This window comes from Vespa velutina, chromosome 1 (genome assembly GCF_912470025.1).
Source record: "Vespa velutina chromosome 1, iVesVel2.1, whole genome shotgun sequence".
NCBI lineage: Eukaryota > Metazoa > Arthropoda > Insecta > Hymenoptera > Vespidae > Vespa > Vespa velutina.
The window spans coordinates 14,419,630-14,443,895 of record NC_062188.1 but is presented as its reverse complement, the minus strand read 5'-3'; the positions used below and the strand labels follow the sequence as shown (position 1 = coordinate 14,443,895).

Here is a 24,266-nt window from a genome sequence, read left to right as displayed (position 1 = left end):
AGCATAATCGCGGAGCGTAACTTGGTCGGCTTGTGGTTTGAGACATACGTACGTACGTAAGTACGTTACACATATCTATATATATACATATATATATATATATATATATATATATGTATATATGTATGTATAACTCTTTTCTCGTCTTTACATCGTTCTTTTTTTAAGGTCCAGCTCTTATGAAACGACACATTCAGAAGTCGTACTCTTCCGAGTCCGGATAAGAGATATCTCAATACTCTTTCTTTCTCTCTCAACACAGTAGATCTCTTCGTATACATCCATATATACATATATGTGTATGTGTATGTGTGTGTGTGCGTATGCGTATGTGTTTGTGTGAGGGAGTAAATCTCCGTACGTTCGCTCTTGCGAAGAAGACCTTTATGCGAGTATCACCGACACAAGAAGCCGAATATACGTATGTATGGTTGATGCAGTTATGCGATCCAAAGAAGCGGTTCTGCTACTTCGAGAAAAGAGAGAGAGAGAGAGAGAGAGAGAGAAGAGCATGATATATTATTGAAGATGTAGATTGCTCCTAGCACAATCCCAGCAGCCTTGCATTGTCCACGTTGGACAATGGCTGCCACGTTCTGTTATCTCTCAGCTCTTATTTGAGCTCTCTCTCTCTCTCTCTCTCTCTCTTTTTCTTCGTTCGTTGCATCTCTCTTTCTCTCGTTTTTTTACTTGTTCTCTTTGCGTCTCTTTGCACTCGTTTTCTTCTCGACGAGAGTATATTATGAACGTTAAACGCGCGATCTCCTGGGGATAATCGTTTGATACGTCGAGTCGATCGATCTTTTAATCGATCCGGCCGATAATGCGACTTAATCGACCAGTTCTTCGTACTTATGTGGTTCAACTTTTCTTTTTCATCATCGATTTGTTCTTTATCTCTCTCTCTCTCTCTCTCTCTCTCTCTCTCTCTCTCTCTCTCTCTCTTTCTCTCTCTTTCTCTCTCTTTCTCTCTTTTATTTTCTTTTTTCTTATAGATTCAATATGGTAGAAAAAAAGAAAAGAATAAAATGAATCAAACGATCGTATTGTTATATAAATTTGATATTAAAGCTTATATACTATTAAGATAATTATTACGATTATAATCAATATTTTGTTGACTCGTAAATAAGTTTCGTTGTAAGTAAATATGTTATCGCAAGAACAGACCATTTGTTTATTAATTTACTTACTATCAATGCAAGATAATAAAGCTAAAATTTTTAATTACAAAATAAATATTATCACTTTATTGTAATAAATCACTTTCATATAATTATAATCATATATTTATGAATCTATGTAATAAATTATTGATAATCGATTGACGAAACTTACCAAAAAAAAAAAAAAAAAAGTCAAAATAAAAAATTTTCAATTCGATCGTTATCGTATTCCGATATCATTTCGCAAAGAATGACGGTTCTCGTTATTTGTGGGATGTCAAAAGGCCACGGACAGCCGTATAAACGCGAGCCGCGCGTATGTAACGTAAAAGAAGAACATAAAGTCCAGTGAGAGATTCTATCTTTTCTTAAGCAACACTCCTGCTAGATCCTGCGGTTTGGTCCTCCGACTCGTAGACTTTATCCGGCCAATCTTCGTTCTCTCTCTCTCTCTCTCTCTCTCTCTCTCTCTCTTTCTCTCCTTTTCTTTTTCTAGCTTTCCTTATCCAAGTCTATCTCTCGTTCCTCTTCGTTCCACGTGAAGACAGGACTAAACGAGGCCGACTCTTGGAAAGTCGCCATCTAAATTGGTTCGGATCATCGATCGCCACAAACGAGGCACTAGCTAGTAAATAAGACGAAATTCCAATTGAGTTCTGTCATTCTCTTTTCTTTTTCTTTCTTTCTTTTTTTTTTTTTTTTTTCGTTCTACATTAAATCACTTCACTTGTTATGTTTTCTTTTTTATCGGAAATCTTACAAATTACAATAGATTTCAAATATTTCTTTATCAGATGGAATGAAGTTTATTGTCATTTTTCTTCTTCTTCTTCTTTTTTTTTTTTTTTTTTGTTTTGTTTTTTTGTTTTTCTACAAAGATCGTCAAAAAGCACGTTATACGATTTTACTTTACTATGAAATGTTTAATAAATAAAATAGAATAAATGTCTGATCATTTTCTTTGATAAATAAGTATAAAGGCTTATGTATTTTCTTCCTTGCAAAGCAAGACACATTTCTTGTCTTCTTCTTGAATGATCTGACATCGGTCACTCTTGAAATCTTCAGGACTTCCAGACGTTGCTACGAGAGATCTGGTTTGCATGCGTGGGTCGGTTTTTTCAGAAGCATACTCGGTACATACGCGTTAGACGTCTTCTCCTGAGTTATCTTCTAGCAAAGGACGATGTGATGTATGCTCATCGAGACGAAGATGGACACACTATGCCTCTTAGATACCATGTTCCTTCTCCTGTATCTATTATTATCCTTCTTATATTTCCTCTTTCATTTTCTTTCTCCTTTTTGATTATAGAACTACAAGCAAAAATAATATTTTTTTTTTTTTTAATCACCGAAAGATTAATCTTATGTAATTAATATCTATATCTTAAATATTATTCATTTGTTATTAATATTTATATCATATAATTTAGTTTTATTTTATAGTAAATATATTCGCCTCTTTAATACTTTATCTTATATTTTTTTTTTTTTTTTTTTTTTTTTTTTTTTTTTTTTTTTTAATGCAAAATATAAAAATATTCGAAGAATAATATATCATTATCACATATTTTTTTAATAACATTATCAGATATTTTTTTTTTCTTTTTTTTTTTTTTTTTTTTAAAGAAGAACATAAATTTGCGTTAGATGTAATCGATCCTTTTAAAAATCATTAATTTAATTATCAATCTTTATATTCACGTCATATAACTTATTTTTATTTTATAGGAAATAATTTTACATCTTTAATACTTTCATTCGATATATTTTACTTTTTCTTTTTTTTGTTTGAAATGAAAAATATAAAAGAATTAAAATCTCATTAGCCATTTGGATGATTAAAAAAAATTTACATCAATATATTTTATAATTAACTTCTTTCGTACTTGTTAAAATCGTCGAGAATAAGATCGATTGAACTATGGAAATCATCTATGCTTATTCATCGATTAAACATCAACGTTTAACCGTTAAACCCATACCTTGAGCAAGTATGTATAACGATCGTGGTGGTTGAAGAAGAAAGAGAGAAACAGAGAAATAAGAAGAGATAGAAACTACAATCTGAGATCGGCCGATAAGAAGAATGACGAGTGGTGCTTCGGTAAAGGAGAGCGTTTGACGAATAGACAAGCCGACGTAGACACGTTTTATACGCTTACCCGTGTACGTACGTATCGGTGAAGCTCCTTCTGCTACCGGTCAGATGAAGATAAGCTCGACACGGCGATCGTTTCATGGTGACCGTCTTTGTCGTTCATCTTCTATCCTTCTCACTTCTTTCTATCCTTTTCATCTCACGATGAAAAATTTCGATCTTGGAAGAGAACTGGAACGACAGAAACCAGATTCCTCTTCGTCATTGACTTTTTTCTTAACAAACGTGAACGTAGAGAATTTTTTTTCTTTTTTTTTTTTTTTTATTTTTTTATTTTTTTTTTTTTGCCTTTCTTCCATCCTTTTTGCTTTTTATTTTTCTTTCTTTCCTTTTTTTTTTTTTTCTTTTTTTTTTTTTTTTTTAATTAATTGCTCAACTTTTATATGTGACAAAGTTACAAACAAGAAAGGAGACGTAAAAATTTTGTTTTTCCTTTTTGTTCGATCGATTTAAAAATATTCTAGATCCAATAAGAACTAACTGGATCGAATTTCTTTTTGTATCTCTCTTTTTCTTTTTTTTTTTTTTTCTTTTCTTTCTTTCTTTCCTTTTTTATATAACTCATTTACTAAAGAAGATACAAACTAGACGTTGAGCACGTCTTCCAAATGAAATTCTATTTCTCACGATCCGGACCATCAACTACGATCGATTATCTAACAAATCGCTTTTGACGATTCAATTCGTTCGAAAAGCCGCAAGGCGAATTGCCGCGTTCCGTGCAGTTTATCGTAACGAGCGAGTACTCGAAGGTGCAGAGATGGATAGAAAAAAGTTGTATTACTATGAATCTCTCTCTCTCTCTCTCTCTCTCTCTCTCTCTCTCTCTCAATCTATCTATCTCTATTTATCTTTTTCTTTCTCTATTGAACGTTCGATCTTCGATGCTGTTATGAGAAAAGTTATTCCAGGCAAGACATATTTTATTGGCTTGTTATCATCGATTCTTGACAACGTACAGTAAATCTAATAAACAAAAAGAATCTCTCGTATAGCTTTCTAATGAAATCACGAATTCTTTATAGTTAAAGAATCGTAATAACGAAAGGTGGACGAAAAATAAGAAAGAATGAAAGAAAGAGAGAAAGAGAAAGGGAGCAAAGAGTGGGAGTAAAGAGAGAAGGAAGAATTTATTCGTGGGTCGAAATGTTGTTCGTATTTAAAATGCTAATAGTTGTTCGCCTCTTCGATTCTTCTCATTTTCTTTCTTTGAATCCGAACATGAACAGTAGAAAGAAAAAGAGAGGAAGAGATGGAAAGAGAGAGAGAGAGAGAGAGAGAGAGAGAGAGAAAGAGAGAGAAATGAACTAAAGGAAAATTTCAACTCTCATATGTTTGACTTATTCGGTTTAAGTTGACTTCGTATCGAAGCATCTTATTAAAGAGTAACGAGTAAGTTTCTGGCACGACCAGGAATGTCGCTCGAATCATTTAAACGAAATACGTTCTCGGTGGTGGAGTATGTAAAAGAAGTAGAGATATGGAAAAAGTAAGATACGGAGAGAGAGAGAGAGAGAGAGAGAGAGAGAAAGAAATAAAGAAAATGGCGTATTAGCTCCAGAAAAAGCAAACTTTTCGTTCTCCTACTTGGAGAGCACGTTTTTAAATAATATATATTTCCATGAATTAAAAATTTAAATAACACATAAACTTCAGTGTCTCATAAGTCGAATGTATTGGTGATGTAGATTTCTCAAAATGAATTAATAGAATATATTTTATCAGCCTGAAAGAGAGGAATGAATTGAAAAAAAAAAAAAAAAAAAAAAAAAAAAACTATTCAGTTTGATGATATAATATTTATAAATAATCAAATCATTTTATATTATAATAATAACAATAATAACAACAAAGACAATATATCTCTTATATAATATAAAGAATTTCTATGAAAATTACATAAATGTATAATCTTTCACGATAGTTGATTTTTTTTTAGATAATCCATAATAAGAATCATTCGGTTAAAATCGATAAAAGCTCGATAATAAATGAAAATATAAATTATATGTTTGTGGATTCGCAGTTTCGATCGAATATAGAAGACATCGATTTATAAAAAAGGAATAAGAGATCAAAATAATATTCGATGTTTTCTCTCTCTTTCTCTCTCTCTTTTTTTTTTTTTTTTCGATCGTTCTCACCTCGGCTCCTCACGTGCGGTGCTACCCTATTTCCTCTTACTACTACTCCTTTTTCTTCTTCCTTTCCTCCAATCGTTTCCCTTTTTTATCGGATTTCTTCCTCCTTCACGACTTTATCTGCGGCCGAACGATTTTCTCGATGAATGCTCGCGACCGAACTCGCTCTCGGACTCGTCCTGCGGCTTGCTCGGCGAGACTTCGATCGAAGAAGAACCACACTGCTATATCTATCTCGTCGTCCCTTTCCCTTTTTTTTTTCCTTCCTTTCTTTTTTTTTTTTTTTTTTTTTTTTTTTTTTTTTTTTCAATTAAATTACGACGTCCTCCTTCGATTTTATCGTATTTAGCGGCGAACGATTCACTTTGGATATCATCGTTATTTCCGGTAGTAATTTCACCGCAAAGTGACGAAACGAAAACGTCGAGAGACATTTGAAAAAATATCCTTCCTTATAATTCCTGATATTGTATATGTAATTTTAGAATATCGTGCATATTCTTACGAGCGAATAAGTTTTACGATTGGACTTGATGGTGGAACCACGAGAAATCAGGATTATTTCTTTCTTGCAACGACATCGCATCGAGAATATTATTTATTCAGGTCTTTCCATTGATTCGAATTTACGGTCCACGAGGGATCGTAAAATGGAAAGGTCTAGTTCTAAAAAAGTTGATAGGTTCGTTCCCCCCCCCCCTCTCTCTCTTTCTCTCTCTTTCTCTCCCCTCCTTTTTCTTTTTCTTTCTGTATCTCTGTCTTACACTACGGGACACAAAGTTAGGTATTACGTGTCGGGGTAAAAGGGAAATATGTTCAAACGACGAATGTAAATTATTTCGCCGGCACAGAAGATAGACGGAAAGTTCTTGTGTTAAATCTCCATAGTATCCCGTTGGAACTTGATGTATAAATCCAGGAATATCTTTTTAAACGTGTTGCTCCTTTATTTAATCGCTTCGTTTTAAATTTATCTTCATCTATTTCTTAAACCTTTTGTAATCCAATTTTTGTCATATATATATATATATATATATATGACAAAAATGAAACTTATAGTAGAAATATACCTAGCCATATTAAGTCTAACTTATATTGGATTAGCCAATAAGTAATGTCTAAAATATTCAATATTTTATATCTATTAGTAAATAAATAACAATTCGATATATTCAGTAATTTTTATTTTAGAAAATTTCGATATTAGGTACTTATTAGCCAAGCCTACATTTAACAAATATTAATTAACGATTAATTATGTGACTAAATGATTTAAAAATCACATTAAGTTGTAGAAAATTGATTCACTTAATTTTGTATCTCCGAAGAGTGACGGCTAGAGTGAGATGGAACACCTGCTGATCGAAGGTCCACATATATATACATCGACAATCTTGATTCTTGCGTAATACAAAAGCTATAGAGAGGGCACAGTGGTTTATGGACGCCATAAAATCGCCTTTAAACCGGCCACTCTAATGGTTCACGACTTTTGCTTATGCAGATTTCGTGGGCGATAATCTCGTGCCCCCGGTACTACGACCTCTCTTCCCCTCTTTTTCTTTCTTTTTCTCGATCGAGAGAATCCATTCTGTTCCCTCTTCTTAAAGTTTCCGCGAATCGATCGTTTTGACCTCGGCCGATCTTTCTTTCTCTTTCTCTCTCTCTCTCTCTCTTTCTGTCTAATATCGAATATTTTTATTAGTAATATGGTAATTCGAGTATCATTACAACGTTACAAATCTCAATTATTTTCATTTCAGGATTAAATCGATTGATAGACATTTTCTTTTTTAAGATATTATATTAATAGTAAAAAAAAAAAAAGAAAAAAAAAAAAAAAAAAAATTGGAGAAGATAAAATGCTCCGATTTCGTCGATCATTGAAAATAAATAATTTTGTACGATTACGATAAAGATGCAAGATAGTTTATTAAATTTGGAAAATTCCAGAATTCTTTGAAACATTCTGACGTACTCTACCTTTCTTGGTAGACATCGATCGTCGTACATCCGTTGCCTTTAAAGGACTTAACGAGAGCAACTTTTAAAAGAACAACGCCATGGGTCGATAGGGACAGCATCGGGTATGCTACGTGCAGACATTCCATGCCCATCTCTTCTTCTTGGTACAGATATAGATAGAACTTCATAGAAACGAACGAGAAAGAGACGCAGGCCACCATTGTGTTTCTCGCAAACTCGGCACATTATTATCCGCTACTGCAACTTCCATCCGATCTCGACTTTTCGTTTTCCTTGTCTACCTCACCGATATCAACTTTAAATGCTTGTGTTGAAGTATAAAATGTCATGTCTCACTTTACACATTTCGAGGAAACCCATATGAATTTTTGCAATCATTCTGAAATCTCTCGTAACAAAATTCGTTTCGAATTCTGTTTTTTTTTCCTTTCTTTTCTTTTTTTTTTTTTTTTTTTTTGCAACGAACAAATCATCGTGGTTATATAGCTCTACACAGTAATATATTTTTACCATATCAAATATTTTCATTTCTATGAAATTATTATTGAATATCATCACAGGAGATACGTTTGGTAAATCTTGTACATAGAAATGATATAATTGAAATGAAAATATTTCAATTCAATACTGTTTCATTAAAAATTTTTCTCTCGATCGTCTTTCTCCATTTTTTTTTTTCTGGATGGGTGTCGCCTACGTTGAAGTTAATCGAACACTCGTGACATACACAGGAAGGATGGGGCGAACGTACATGTCGACGACACGTCGCGATTTCGTTCTGACATTCTGACACGGACAAAGCACGATAGATAATAATAACGGACGTGGCGGAGGGTAAAAGATATCTCTTGGTAGTATATCTCTCTTTCTCTCATTCTCTTTCATCCTCTTCTACACCTTCTACTTCAGCCTCTTCTCTTTCGGTCCACGAGCGAAGACTTTTAATGAGCTACCACGGTAACCGGTCGTATACGGTGTGTAAAGGATACACGTTCTCGATAGCATCGCGAGCGCACACGAAGCAAAATCCTTGAACATTGTTGCGAGTTTGGAGACGAAGAAGTTCGACCATGAAGACGGAGAAAAGATAATAAATAGTTCTTTTTTACCTTCTTTCTTATTTTATTCACAAATTTGTGTTTTTTCTTCTTTTTTTTTTTCTTCTTTCCCTTTTTTTTTTTTTCTTTTTCCTTAATTCGAAAGAACATCTTCATCAGAAGAGCCAATCCTGAATAATTTTTTTTTTTTAATGCCATTAACATGCTCTTACATTTTATTTGAATTGGAATTCGGTATTGGATAAATTTGATTACCATTAAATTTTTATTCGAACGAAGAGAATCGGACATTCTTTTACTACTTTTCTTTTTATCTTTTTAATTTATTTTTTTTTTCTCTTTTTATTTTTTAACAACCGTGTACAGTCTTAAAACATATTCTAATATTCTAAAACATGCACATACACACATATTTATACACACACATATATATAGTTATTTATTCTCCCTTCCTTCGTTCAACTTTCAGAAAATATTTGTCTCTCATAATACTATTACGATGCAAGGCGAATTCAAAAGAGGTGTTTAGCCTCCTCCCATTGCTCGCGGTTATGATCAAATAATTTTGCAATATATTATCCATCGAGTCCTTCGATATGATCGTTTCGAATTCATCTACGACGGCTCTCCTAAGAAGAATAAATTTACGATACACCTGCGGAAAAAGTCAAGAATAAGAAACAGAAAGACAGAGAGAGAGAGAGAGAGAGAGAGAGAGAGAGAGAAAGAGAGGGGGGGGAGAGGGAGGACGAGTTCTGCGCGAATCGGCGAGAAACGTGCGCAAAACGACGAGGAAGAGAAGGCGTTTAAAGGGGTCGAATAAAATGGAAGAGGTAGAATAGAAGGCTGGACCAGGAGAGTTGAGTTTCAGAGAGAAAGAAAGAGTGAGAGAGAGAGAGAGACAGAGAGAGAGAGAGAGAATGTAAAGAGAACGTGCTTTTCTTCTCGTGATGTCCCGAGGCTACCGACGGGTTCAGGCTTCGATATCCTCGCTTCGATCCTCGCTTCGATCCTCGCTTCGATTCTCGATCCCAGCACGCCCATACTCTCTTACCACCGCGAAGTGAGCCTCGCTTGGCTAAATTATTCCCTGAATTTATTTACTCCCTTGTTCCTCGACTACGAGAAAATTAGTTCTCGAATACCAGAAGCAGATCTTTCCTGCATGATACGTTCTCTCAAATTCTATCATTTCGTAATGCGTTGCATGTAACTTAACTCGAAAGCACCTTTAAGGATCAATTTAAAGACATTTACGTTTTATGCGAAAACGATAAAACTATGATTTAACAACTGTTTGTTTCTCTTTTTTCTTTTTTCGTTTCTTTTTTGTTTTTTTTTTTTTTTTTTTTTTTTTTTTTTTTTTTTTAATTAGTATTGTAACTCGTAAATGCATATGAAGATTGCAAAATTGCAATCAATTCTGTTTTTCATTCAAATTCGTACAAAAGATTATATAACATATATTCTCTATTATATTTACACATTTTTAATAACATTAGAAATTGATATAAAGTAAATAATCTTTTTCTTTTCTCCTAAAAATTTCTAAAAAAAAAAATTAATCATTTTTTAAAAGGAATTGAGTTGATAAAATATCTTCAAATTTATCTCATTTACAATAGGATTTTAAAACAGAAGGAAATAATAAAAGGGAATAATTGAGATAATTAATTACACGATACGAACGAAGGATTTAATTAAAAAGAAAAAAAAAAAAAAAAAAAAAAAAAGTAAAAGAAAAAGAGAAAGAAAAATCACAGTAAAATTCCAGCATTGTCGTTTATATAAGAAAACAAAAAGAATTCCAATGGAACGATAATTATTAAACCAAAATGTATAGTTTGGTCTTACAAGATTCAACAGACACTCCGAACAGGTAACAAATGCGATTGATATCGTTACAAGAGAAAGACAACCGTATAAGAGTATTATCAAGATGACATGAGTCGAAAATGGATTGCAAGAAACGAAAAGAAAGAAAAGAGATAAAAGAGAGAGAGAGAGAGAGAGAGAGAGAGAGAGAGAGAGAGAGAAAGAGAAAGAGCTATATAATAAAAAGGAAAAGATTTGTCGTGCGACACGTTGAGGTATGTGAATATTGGGATACCAATTAAAATTACGAAGTCGAATGTCGTGGAGCTGCGGTAAACCGAGAACAGAAAGGGAAAGAGAAATATAGAAAGAGAAAGAGAAAGAGTAGAAAGAAGGAGGAGAGTAGTCAAAAGGAGGATAGGAGGAGAGTAAAAGGGTGGCAGGCACGCACCGGACTCACTCGATGGCTCGTTAAAATTATTGAGCCTTTCTCGCAAAGGAGATCCGCTCCTTTTTTCTTCCTTGGTCCACAACTATACGAAGAAGAAGTTAAGAATGAAGAAAAGAAAAAGAGAAGAAAAAGGATCGTCCTATCGCGATCGTCTCCCTCTTTTCACTCCTCTTAATACCCTCTCCGACTGACTACGGCCTACGCACAAAGCTTCAAGGAGACGGATGAAGCCAAGAGCAAGAGATATCGCCTAAGAGTGTCCTACCATGAAGTTATCGTCCTCGATCCAACGATGATCTCGACACGTGAAACGAACAAAGACAAGCTATTCGAAAGAACTGTCGCGCGACGAATTTGTAACGAGGACGGTGGGGACCCGCCAGTGACGTGTCATGTGACACCTTATCAACAATATCCTTTCACAGTTGACTCGCAAAAGATCAAAGCGATTTTTTATCGATGAAGTTTACTACTACAAGAAACAAGAATCGATACATGATCGATAAACTTTTTCAAGAACTTGTAAATTTCTAAAGAGAATAAAATTTGTATTGTGAAGATTGGCAGATATCTTTTGCGAATGCTCTCTCTTTCTCTTTTTTTTCTCTTTCTCTCTTTCTTTCATACTTTTGTAATAAATTATCACCTTCATCATTCTCGCAAACTCACCACCATTAATCTCGATAATTGAATCAATATCCGTTATATCTCCTTGTGTATCCGAATCAACCTCATGGTAATTAGCCGGTATGATCATAAATCACAAGCTCTCTCTCTCTCTCTCTCTCTCTCTCTTCCTCCCCCCTTTGTCTGTCTCTCTCTCATTCTCACTCTCACTCTCTTCCGTTCTTTATATTTTTTTTCTTTATTTCTTTTTTTCTTTTCTATCAGGAACATCGTTCTCGTTTCAACACAGATCACTCCATAAATCGCGGTGTACCATCGAATGAAATTTAAGTGGCTTATTTTTACTTGTCTGATCCTAATTCCAACATAACGAAAAAAATATCATTAGAGTAGTCTACCAGTAGTAGATTTCTAATAGTTATAATTCTAATAGATCTAACGTAGCAGAACGAAGATACCAAGATGAACTCATCAAGGACGCGATTAGGTAGAATCTCAATTAAAGCTAAATTGCCTTATGTGGGGGAGAAAATAGAGTGTGAACAGGCCTGCATCCTAAGTGAGGAGAAGAAGTGGCACGATGTAGTTTCGCGAGGGCCGAATGAAAAAAGAAAATAGAGAAGATGCGTGTATGTGTGTAGATATATATATATATATATATATATGTATGTATATATACATATACATAAATATACATAGAAGGAGTCTTCGAGAAATGGTCTTCGAGTTCATTCCGCAAATGGAAGTCGAAGACCTCGAGCGGCATTCCAAACCGTGCACTTGATTGGTTTTGGTAAAGTCCGGAGGTCGAGTCAGGTCATTCGAGTTCTACGCAATTCTTCCTTTTAAACGACTATTTCGATTCACCCTACCGATGTCGTTCCGTATTCATTGGTAAATCGCATTGATACTGTCGTATTGCTATAAAAGAACGATAGGAAATCGTTCTTTCAAAATGTTGTCTTCCCTTTAAAAGAATCCATCAAAATAACTGTGCTTGTTCATTGATATTCAAACTTAATACTATTAGATATATCTACTATTTCTCTATAGTATTTTATAAGAAAACTATTATGGAATAGAAAAAAAATGAAAGTTCAGAAAAATACTAATTGAATTACGGTAATTAAAATGTACTAACTCAAAATTTCAATTCGAATTTTAACGTTCACATAGAATATATCTATTTTACGATATCGGGATAATAATTAACAGAGTAAACTTTACGAAGTACAAAATAAGTAGCAACGTGGGCGTATCCAAATACGTAAAACTTGGCTTCATAGGAAGTATAGATAATCGTTGCTACAATCAGTCACGGAATGATCTAACGGCTATCCGATTGCTTCCTGATATATCTACTTACAGTAAAGGCTGTCCGCGTTTCAATGCAGTCCCGTTCGATGAATTTAATGACAGAAAATAGAAGATTGAGAAAAGAGTACCGACCTCGTAAGTAATACGAAAACTGTAAAAGGGGAAGGCTTTCTATCAGACATAGACACACACATACGTACAAATGTCTCTGTTTGTTATTATTCTATTAAAAAAAAAAAAAACAAAAAAAAAGTCGAAAGAATTGATGATAAAATTGTATTATCCGTTATCGATATATATAGAACAATTCTCGATAAATAAGTACGTATCCTTATTTCAAAACAGTTATCTTAATTAACTGTGACCGTCGAAGTAAGTTAAGTTAAATCAACGAACAGAATCAGACGAAGAAGTCGATGCTCTAAGATCGGTTGAAAGGAGATAGGCGAGGCCTAGAGTAGCAAGCAGCGGGATAGAAAAGGGCAGAAAGATTACGTGTTTGTTGCATGGCGGCAAATCCAGGTAAGGTAGGTCGTACTCGGGCGTGTTCATGTCCGATGAGCGACCTTCGCCCTCCTTCTCTCTCTCTCTCTCTCTCTCTCTCTCTCTCTCTCTTTCTCTTTCTCTTTCTCTTTCTCTTTTCCGTAAGGTCTAAAGGAGGCTGCAGATACTTCTTCGACCGAATCGTACCGCTATCTTAGACTCCTCTCAGGCTGCCACTTCTCTTACCTGATAGAATAAAATAGCATCGTTACCCTACATACCAAACTGTATACCACCCTTCGATTATTCCGTTCTATCGAACATACCAATTGATTTCTTATTTTATTTAACTATTTTATTATTAAATAAATAAATAAATATATATATATATATATATATATATATATATATATATATATATATATTAGTTAAAATATTAGATCTGGCAAAAAGATCTATCCACATAACATTTAATTATTTCTAAAAGCAATTCTTTTCTCTTTTTCTTTTTGAATTTTTTATTAACAATCAGATAGATCTAAAATATATATATATATATATATATATATATTATTATATATTTTTTGTTTATTATGAATTAGATATTTATATTTTATAAATCATAGCATTACTGTCGTCTCGATAACACACAGACTATATCTTCATTCTTTTTATACGAGTAGTCGACGGATCTTTGCTTCCACCACAATCTACGTACGAGTTTTGAATAGTAATTATCGTCCTGTCGACGCAGCGTGATATAAATTACAATCTTCGGCGAAGGAGGAACCCTTCCCATCCCTTTTCTCTGTCTTTCTCCCTTCTATCTATTTGCCTTTCTTTTAAATACGTCTTACGATCGAGGTAATTAAAATCATTTTCATCGTTTCAATATAATTTCCTATACGCAGATAATCTTATTTTGTAGTATTTTCATTTGAGTTGATTAAATATGACAGATGTTTAAATTAAACAATATCAATGAACTTTGTTAATTAACAATGATGAAGAAGAATTTATTAATAAACATTTTCAATGTAAGGTATACAATGTGTATGCGTAAAATCATTTTCTCTCTCTCTCTCTCTCTCTCTCTTTCTCTCTGAAAGCAATTAATCGCATTTGATTTATAGACGATATCCCTTCGAAAGGGATCGACCAATTATATCAAAACGCAAAGACGCAGCTCGAACACAATCTTGAGCGTGTCAGCATTGACCAGTCGTCGTGTCGATGCTAACATAAGATTTCGATCTAATTGGATTAAGCTGCCGATACGTTTCCTATTTTCCATTCGTCATCGTTTCTATCTCACCGACCCTTCGATCTTTTTTACTTTTACCATCTGGCAGATTATCTAGATGGAATAAAACGAAACGTCGGACCATCATCGATTTCTTCTATGCCTTTAGTTTTCTCTCAATCTTCCTTTGTATTGTTTTCTTTCTCTCTAACAAATCACAATGGATGTAATAAATTGAAATCTTAAACGTCGGAGTTACTAAATTAAAAAAAAAAAAAAAAAAAAAAAAAAAAAAAAAAAAAAAAAAAAGAAGAAAAAAAAAGGAAAAAAAAAAAAATAAAAAGAAATAAAAAAAAAATTAAAAAGAAAAAAAGAAGAAAACAAAATATTCATCTTCTTGTATCATTCTTTCGATAAGTATTTTTCGAATAAAGCTTTGCAGTTATATCGATATAAGTTTAACTCGTATCTAAATGGTCCATCGTTATGCGTTGCTACTTCGACGAGGGCAGAGTCGGTATGGGTAAATGAGATTTCTAATGCAAAAGGAAAGATTGAAGTTGTTGTATAGAGTAGAAAAGACGTATATATGCGAGATAGACACCGTTAGTCTAGGAACGGGGCAAGTAAGAGATCCGTAAGTATGGTAAAGCACGGCCGTGGCTTCTTGTATAGAGGTTACGAAGCGCAGGAGAACAGAGAAGAGAAGTGCCGTCGTGAGCTGTGGATCCTGTGTGGATGCTGTGCTGTGGAACGGCAGCAACTGGGCGCACGCTCGACATCTTCGACCACACCCACATTCTCGCTCTCTTTCGTCGCCGTACGAGAAGACAACATGCTTTTTCTTTCTTTCTATTCTTCAAGAAAGAAACGAAATGATTCTCGATCTCTCGAACCTCTCGAAACCGTACTCTATCTGATTTGCATTCATATTTACTTGTTCCACTTCGTTTAATATATTTTTTTCTTCTCTTTTTCTCGTTTCTTTTTTTCTTTTTTTTTTTTTTTCTTTTCTTTTTTGTCATCTCAAAGGAAAGTAATACAAATATAAATATCAGATAACCTGCATTCAATTCGTTGAAAAATAACTACTACAATAGCAAAACGTTTCCGAAGAAAGTCCAGGGAATTGGTTTCACTTTGTTCAAGAACTCATAAGGGGAAAGTATGTACGTTGATTTAAGAGAGAAATTCTCGTTCCATCAAGTCTGCTCGAGTTTTTTAAATATTCGAATCTTGTCAAATCATTGATGTAACTCGCTTGAAATAATTTATCCATTTTAAAAGAAAATTATAGATATTAATAGTGATAATAAACAATTAATAATATAAAACAATATAATAAACAAAATATAATACATATACAATAAATTGAACGTTTTAAATATTTTTTTTTCTCTCTCTCTCTTTCTCTCTCTCTCTCTCTCAATAATTAAATCTAATTGATACAGTTTATAAATAAAGAATATTAAATCAATTAGAAAAATTTCATTGCTAAAATATGTTTTTTCTTTATAGAAAATATTTAAAAAGAAATGTATATTCCGAATGATACAATTTATATACATATAAAGAATATTAATCGATAACTGTACCGTAATTTGATTTCGAGTTTTGTTTCGACGTGAAAGAGCACGAAGAAACGAAAGCCGTCAATGTCGTCGTCGAATCGACGATAAATCCCGGGTTGCTTTCGCGCGTGGGAGACCGCCGTAACGTTGCTGCTAACGTACGGGCCGCCACGCCCCGAACAATTACCAAGAAGTCGAGGCGGTAAATCAGCCGTGAAACCGTCGTCCGCGAAAGCTCGCGTGTGTACGCGGATATGTCAGGATATATCCTCGAACCTCGATTCCCCCAGGATATCGAGGATCTAATCTAGGGTCAAGGTACTGCCAAGAAGAAACAGAAGAGGGAAGGTAACGTTGAAGTATGTATTTGAAAAGCTCCCCTGGCTACACTCGAACTCTAACAAACGGATAAACCGCAATTGTTATTAATGGTTTCTCGTCGTACAAAATACGCTTCGCCAATATTCACCATTTAGTTTATGTAATCGTTTTAAAATTACGTAAAATATAATAAAACAAATTTTTCTTTATCTCTGTTAAAAAAATGAATTATATAAGATTATATGTATATATATATATATATATAAAGAGAGAGAGAGAGGTAAAAATACGATATAGTATATAATATAATAATAAAAATTTATTAAAAATAATAAATTACATTAAATTATTGTACTGATATATCGTACGAAATTATTACGATTAAAATAAATGTTTATACCAGTACATTGCATTATTGGAACGTACTACTATATGAACAGAACTTAATTAATTACACTAATAAAAGTATAGAGGTAGATACATATGTATGTGTTCTTAGGAATGACAGAAGAGAAACTCCGAGTTTCATGCACACAAGAATCGTAAGAATTTACGTAATCCTCCTCCACAGTCGCTTTTGAGGGAACCAACTAAGAGTCTTAGGAGTTAGATATCGGAACATTATGCTGTTTCACAGTCCCGGACGCAGTCAATGCATGCTACGGCCGTTCTCGAATAGGTCCTCTCAGCGCACATATGCGAGATCTCCACGGATCGTGTGCCACACCCAGGTCACCAGCTTCGAAGTACGACTCCGTACAACTCTACCGGTCTCCTTAAAAATTTGTTCTTTTTTGCAATGAAAGTTACAACAGCTTCTTTGAAAGAGATCTCTCTCTCTCTCTCTCTCTTTCTTTCTTTCTTTTTCTTGATACACCATTTCTCTGTCTAAATTAGAGATCCTATCATGTTTTCTCTTAACTGTTTTAAGATGAAATTATTATTATCTAATGATAATTTTAATCTGTAAGTTTAGATTGATTTTGTTTTCTTGTCTTACATATGTATTATATTTTGCATTGGATAATTTGAAGTCCTTAAATAATACATGAATAGTAAATTTCTCTCTCTCTCTCTCTCTCTCTCTCTCTCTCTCTCTGTCAATTTCTTTGAATTTCTGATAGATCGTATTAAATTTTATATAAAACAAATTTTTATCTATTCATTAATATATTTATTTATCTTTTTAAATTGATTTATTGACTATATAAACTTTATATAAAGTAAATTTTTCGTATGTTTAGTTATATTTATTTATTTTTTTAAAAAGTATATATCTATTTATTTTTCTAAAAACGCTCTTATCATTTCCCCTTAATGTTCTCGAGTTTGCTCTCCCTTCTTCTTTGTTTTTTTTTTCCATGACAAAATAATGAAAAAAATTCTCTCTCTCTCTCTCTCTCTCTTTCTATTTTTCTTCGCTCAACCGGTTCATCGACATCGTAGCAAGAAGCGCCACATTTTAATGAACATTACGCACGCGATATTCCTCAGGCAAGGCTCATCGCTTCCGATCATTACCACAGATCGTTGGATCGTCCTCGAAGAAGTGCGATGTATCATCGTTAAGCGTGGAATCTCTTGATTCCAAGCACCATCGTCGAGCTATGATACAAGGCGTGTGATATCATTCGCGTGCGTGCGTGTCCTCCACGGTGAGAGTATCGCACGCGTCTTTACGACATTTTAAAAGAGAAAAAATATATATATATGTGCGTTCGCGCTCGCATGTGTGTATGTGTATGTGTATGTTTTAATTAATGTAATTAAATAGTAATTTGAATTTCTTGAATTCATACTAAAATGATTATATGAAGATGGTTTACCAATCAAAGTAACTTAAAAAAGCAGACTCTTAATTAGATTCGTTATGAAGGAAAATATATAAACATTTTATCAATCATTAATCATTCGATAGCTTTTTTATTATAACGTTTACACTAACAGTTATAAAATTGTTTAATTATATTTATGAGAAGATAGATGATTTATCAATCATTGTAATTTAAAAAGGCAGAATATTCATTTGATTTTGTATGAGATGATACAAGGTATCTAAGGAATGAGTATACGCATTGGATCAATCATTAATCATTTAATACTTCTTTACCGTAAGGTTTACTCTTATTCTTAAATATTTATATATATATATATATATATATTTAATATTTTATATATTTAAAAATACGTATACGAGGAACTGTCATGCATTACATTTTCTTTTTGTTCTTTTTTTTAAATAGTTTATACATTTTGAAAAATTGTTTAATGAATTGTAAAGTTAAACACGTGTTCAATTGATTATGAAAAATATCGATCAAACTGATCAAAGTACAATCAGCATACTCATCGTCGATACATTCGTATCTGAAAAAGAAAGATAGAGAAATCTAAGTATGTCTTTTGCTTCGAGGCGTCGTTCGTCCGGATGCCGGAACGATGTGTGCGAGATAACTCGTATATTTTACCGTTACAACCATCCGCGAACGGCTTCTTCGAGTTTTGTATTTCTCTCTTAGAACACGCGGTACCTCGTTGCAGGTGCTACCTCTTTAAAAAATTTTTCGTCTGAGATTTGCTGCCATTCACACTTCGATGAGCAGGATACGTGGAATAGATCAACACGAATGATAGTTTACGATATATGAAACTCAGAAGGGAGAGAGAGAGAGAGAGAGAGAGAGAGAGAGAGAGAGAGAGAGAGAGAGAGAGAGAGAGAGAGAGAGAGCGAGAGATATTCGCTCATTTTGCGATAATAATCTATAAAGAGAATTGTAATAATAATCTATATCGAGATCCCTATGAGTATGACTTTAATCAAGCAAACTATACGATATGTGATACTTTCTGTAGTTCGTATAACAGGATCTTTATTGAATATTTTTTTTTAGAATATTTGTAATGATATATTTTTACAACAACATATCTTATATTCTCGTAATTCGAACAACATGATCATTATTAAACTTTTTCTAGAATAATTCTAATGATATATTTTTAATGACGGTATATAATAAGTTTTATGTCAGTATTTGTTCATACAGCAAGATCGTATATCGTGTTTTTTTTTTTTTTTTTTAATATGTTTATTTTTTTAATGGCTTTTTAATGATACTACATTATTTTGATTTGTATCGTGGTTAAATAAATTATTGATCGAATCTATTGATCGAATGATCTGAACAAATGATTAAGAATAAATTTCTATTTTTAATATAATCTCTAAAATTTTAATCCCAATTGTAATTTCAATTTCAATTTCGTAGTTTTATTATTTCAAAGTACATTCACATCGAACGAACAAATAGAACTACTGAAAAATCATTTCTCAAGATCATTTTAACCCTTTCCGACGTTATCGTTTCAACACTACATAAGTCAAGCATCCTATAGGTAACAATCATCCGCTTAGCATGATCGTATCAAAGGGGTGTATCAAATCCGCGATCGAAAAACATCAATAGGTAGCTCAACGCATGGTAGCCCGATACCATGTACTATTACCTTGAAAGATCTACTCCTATCGATTATTTAAGATAAATAGAGAAATAATAAGGAAAAATAAAAGACGAAAAAAAAAATAATTCGAAAACGGCGTACATTAAATCTCCAATAAGGAAAACGAATTCCTGATGGTTAAGTCGGAAGCGTTTCAATACATTGACTGTCATGATGATCATTGATGAAAAATTAATTACTATAAGTTGAATTTTACCGAATAAAAATTAATAATTAGATAACACTGTAAAGTAAAAAAAGTACTATTCAAGAATTAATTTTTATTAATAATGTTTATTTTTCTTTTTTATATAAATAGAATACTAAAATTATAAAGAATATTTTTATTTATGTATTGATTATATATAAATTATTATTTCGAATATCAATGATTAGTTAGTTCAATCATCTTCGTTGATTTGAAAGTTAATAAAGATAATATTTTACAAAAATTAAATTTATCTAGGAAGTATATTAAAACAAAATAATATTGGATTAATTATCGTAATTATTATTACTTTGTTGTGCAATTTATTGCAATTTTTGATCCAAAAATTCAATACATTTAACCGACTAAAGAATCCTCAAGAGATATTAAAATGTTAATGTGTAACTATCGATGAAACAGATACACTATTGACAAAAGTACAAAAACGTGTTATAATATAATAAAAAAAAATTCCATAGTGAATAAGATATTCATTTTGAGAATAAAAAATTTTTAATTAACAACATTAATTAACAATATTCATTTCTAATGAAAACGAAATAATGAAGCTATGAATATGATAATATAACTATGGTCCCTAGGATAAAAGGTAGAAAATTCACGTGACAGTTAATGTTATAACGAGATATCGGTTTTCCAATTTAAAGGAGCGTTCTTGCATTATCTTCTCTTTCGAGTCCACAGCACGTATACGCGTGGCTGGGTGGGCGGGGTACAAGAGTATGAGAAAAAGAAACGGAAGGAATGATCAAGAAGAAAGAGAAGGAGAGGAGGAAAGGAGGATAGCCAGGTGAGAGGCAGAAGTGACGGAGCAGCATCGTGCTCTCCTCGGAGTTCACGTACTTTATCAACGCGCGTAGGCTCTTTCGAGAACACACTGTACCAAGGCAATAGATTACAATTACCCGAACACGCCTGCTCGAACGTGGGAGTACGCACGATCGCGCGGACACATAGATTGGCTGTTAGGTGTCTAGTCGTTTCTCTTCTTTCTCTCTCTTTCACGCCATGATGCCTCCAATACATTCGAACGATAGGAAATTGGCTCTTTAATCTCCTAGCACTTCGCCGTTATTCCCTCATTATTTCTACTTTAATGTATAATCAACTAACCTGCTTCCACTCATTAGCTGCTCTTCGAAACTCGTGATCATTTATATCTCTCAAAACGGATTCTATCTTATTTTTAGAATTCCTTGAATTTTTTCTGTTAATGGAATTGTTTCGGAAAGAGATAAAAAGTGAGAAAAATGGAAGGATTAGCAACAAACGTTTAGGGTCTCTCAGTAACAATTTATTCATTTTTAATGAATAAATTAATTACATATCTTAATACGTATATGCATTAAATTCGTAATTAAAAGAACTTATTCGTCTTTGTTCTTCATCATTCGTTTTTTCTTTATCAATATTTATGAATTAATAGAAAATATAATAGCAATGCATTCAATTTAATCAGATCGACATGATTTTTTATTTTCATCTTTATTTAACAAAATAATATAGAGAACATATTAAGAAAAAAAAAAAATTAAGAAAATATAAGGATCAATTATTGAAATATTTTGTTTTTATATCTTTCAGGTTTCACGGGAACCCAATGCGAGATAGATATCGACGAATGCGCTGCAAAGCCTTGCCTGAACAACGGAATTTGCACCGATCTCATAAACTCATTCAAGTGTACCTGTGCCGATGGTTTTGCTGGTTCACACTGCCAAATCAACATCGACGATTGCGCCTCATCGCCATGCAAGAACGGTGGAACGTGTCAGGATTCGATAGCAAAGTATACGTGCGAATGTCCACCAGGATTCACTGGTGCATCCTGCGAGACAAACATAAACGATTGTCAATCGAATCCTTGTCACAGTGGCAACTGCATCGATGGCGAGAACAGCTTCAGTTGCAGTTGTTTCCCAGGTTTCACTGGCAGACTATGTCAAACCCAAATCGACGAATGCGAGAGCAATCCTTGCCAATTTGGTGGACGTTGCGAGGATAAGATCAATGGTTATCAATGTATATGCAGACCTGGAACTTCTGGTACCAACTGCGAGGTCAACGTCAATGAATGCTATAGTAATCCATGTAGAAACGGGGCTAGATGCATTGATGGTATCAACAGGTAAATAATTGTCTTCGAAAATTATCGATTTAAACGTGGGAGCATGAGTAACTCTTAAAATGAATCACACGAGAGTGTTAGAACACACTTGGTTCTTAATTTTGACCTAAATTCAATTTTAATTTCAATTAAATTAACAAATTCGCCATGCTAATTTTTAACTATTCTCATTTTAGATACTCATGCGAATGCGAGCCTGGTTTTACCGGACAACACTGCGAAACGGATATAAATGAATGCGCAAGCAATCCTTGTGCAAACGGTGGCCGATGCATTGATCTAATAAATGGTTTTAGATGCGAGTGCCCTCGCGGTTATTACGATGCAAGATGTCTCAGTGATGTCGACGAATGTGCTAGCAACCCCTGTGTAAACGGTGGTACCTGTGAAGATGGAGTCAACCAATTTATTTGCCATTGCTTACCTGGTTATGGTGGCAAAAGATGTGAAGCTGACATCGACGAATGTGGCTCAAATCCTTGCCAACACGGTGGCACTTGTAACGATCATCTCAATGGTTATAGTTGCAAGTGTTTACCCGGTTACGCTGGTACAAATTGTGAAACCAACGTCGACGATTGCGCTAACAATCCATGTCAAAATGGTGGATCTTGCATCGATCTTGTAAACGATTATAAATGCGTTTGCGAGTTACCTCATACCGGTAGAAACTGCGAGGACAAGTTGGACCCTTGCTCACCTAACAAGTAAGTCCTTTGAAAATCAAATAAAAATTTATTCGTCCGCTTTTAAATTTTAATTAATTAATTGAAACTTTGTTAGTTATTGAGATCTTATTTTTACAGATGTCTACACGATGCAAAATGTTCACCTTCGTCCAACTTTCTCGACTTTGCCTGTACTTGTACAGTAGGTTACACTGGCAGATTATGTGACGAAGATGTCGACGAATGCATTATGACGTCCCCGTGTCGAAATGGTGCCACTTGCAGGAACACTAATGGATCTTATCAATGCGTCTGTGCTAAAGGCTACGAAGGCCGGGATTGCATAATCAACACCGATGATTGTGCATCATGTAAGTGTCGATTCAGGATAATAAGTTTATAACCGTTCTTTCTCTCGCATGTGCGTTTTGCCGTTTATTCACGGGAAAGCATCAAGCATCATCTTAAATGCTTAAACGCATATTTTTTTTAAAAGAAATATAAAGCAAGAATAAAACACGAATTAACAATAAAATGTATTTAATTTAGCACGGAATCAGATCTTGGCTTCGTGCATGGTGCGATCAGATTTCATGAAGGCGAGTTAATCATGGTTTTGATTAAATTTAAATCAGTTTAGATAGATTAATTCAAAATTTATTCTGACCGCAATTCAGCAATTGAACACACAAGAAAAGAAATGTTAAAACCTTTGACGGGCGATGTCAAAAATAATCGTAATATCTTGAGCTGATAAATCATTAATAAGATTCGGATTCGCTTTAATTGCATATGTATATGTACACATATACCTGCGAACTACGTACAGCACGTCGAATCATGATCGTACGATGAGCGAACAAAATGTCCGATAATCTTAATAGATGAGCACATGGTAACGTTTTATCGAAAATAGACATTGTTCAACGTTTGAATCTTAAAACATACACGAATGAGCACTGATATTAACGCGATTACGTACGATCTAGATAAATTAAAGTAATCGTTTAAATCTAAAGTAAATGATGAATAAAAGAAAGAAAATCAATGTCATCGGCTGTTAAGCCATTAGGCTGTTAATCAAGATAAAATTATGAAAAACAAGTTAACTAGAAATTCATCTGAGATGACTGAAAAAGTCTGAAAATTATAAAAAAAGATTTAACTTGGTTTTACAATCATCGCGTGTTAAGATCGAAAAGATAACAGAATAATATTGCAAGATGGTTTGCACTCGTTCGTTAGCCTAACTACGACGAAGTCAATTTAATTCTTTTGTCATTGATACGATTTGTTCTCGATGACACTGGGTTTCTCGTTTGTCGAACTTTCGATACTTATATAAGCTCAAATTAAAATGCTGAGTTTGGCACGTGCTCGCACTCGTCGAAAAGATCAGA

General features: G+C 33.5%; 1 protein-coding gene and 1 long non-coding RNA gene across 6 annotated transcripts in view; one reads left to right on the top strand and one right to left on the bottom strand.

The window, feature by feature from the left end:
* Window positions 1-24,266, top strand: part of LOC124952231 (neurogenic locus Notch protein) — a 190,712-nt gene that overhangs the window by 160,429 nt on the left and 6,017 nt on the right. For 4 of the 5 annotated variants that reach the window (XM_047501782.1, XM_047501796.1, XM_047501805.1 and 1 more), the window contains 3 exons: window positions 21,655-22,198; window positions 22,375-22,905; window positions 23,005-23,237. In XM_047501782.1, coding sequence (XP_047357738.1) covers window positions 21,655-22,198; window positions 22,375-22,905; window positions 23,005-23,237 — 1,308 coding nt within the window. The remainder of the gene's footprint in view (window positions 1-21,654; window positions 22,199-22,374; window positions 22,906-23,004; window positions 23,238-24,266) is intronic. The other variant, XM_047501789.1, reaches the window with a different exon arrangement.
* Window positions 21,300-24,231, bottom strand: LOC124952285. Its single transcript, XR_007101855.1, has 3 exons — window positions 23,031-24,231; window positions 22,623-22,912; window positions 21,300-21,898 (listed from the first exon to the last, which is right to left on the bottom strand). It is a non-coding gene; the product is annotated as an uncharacterized LOC124952285 (long non-coding RNA).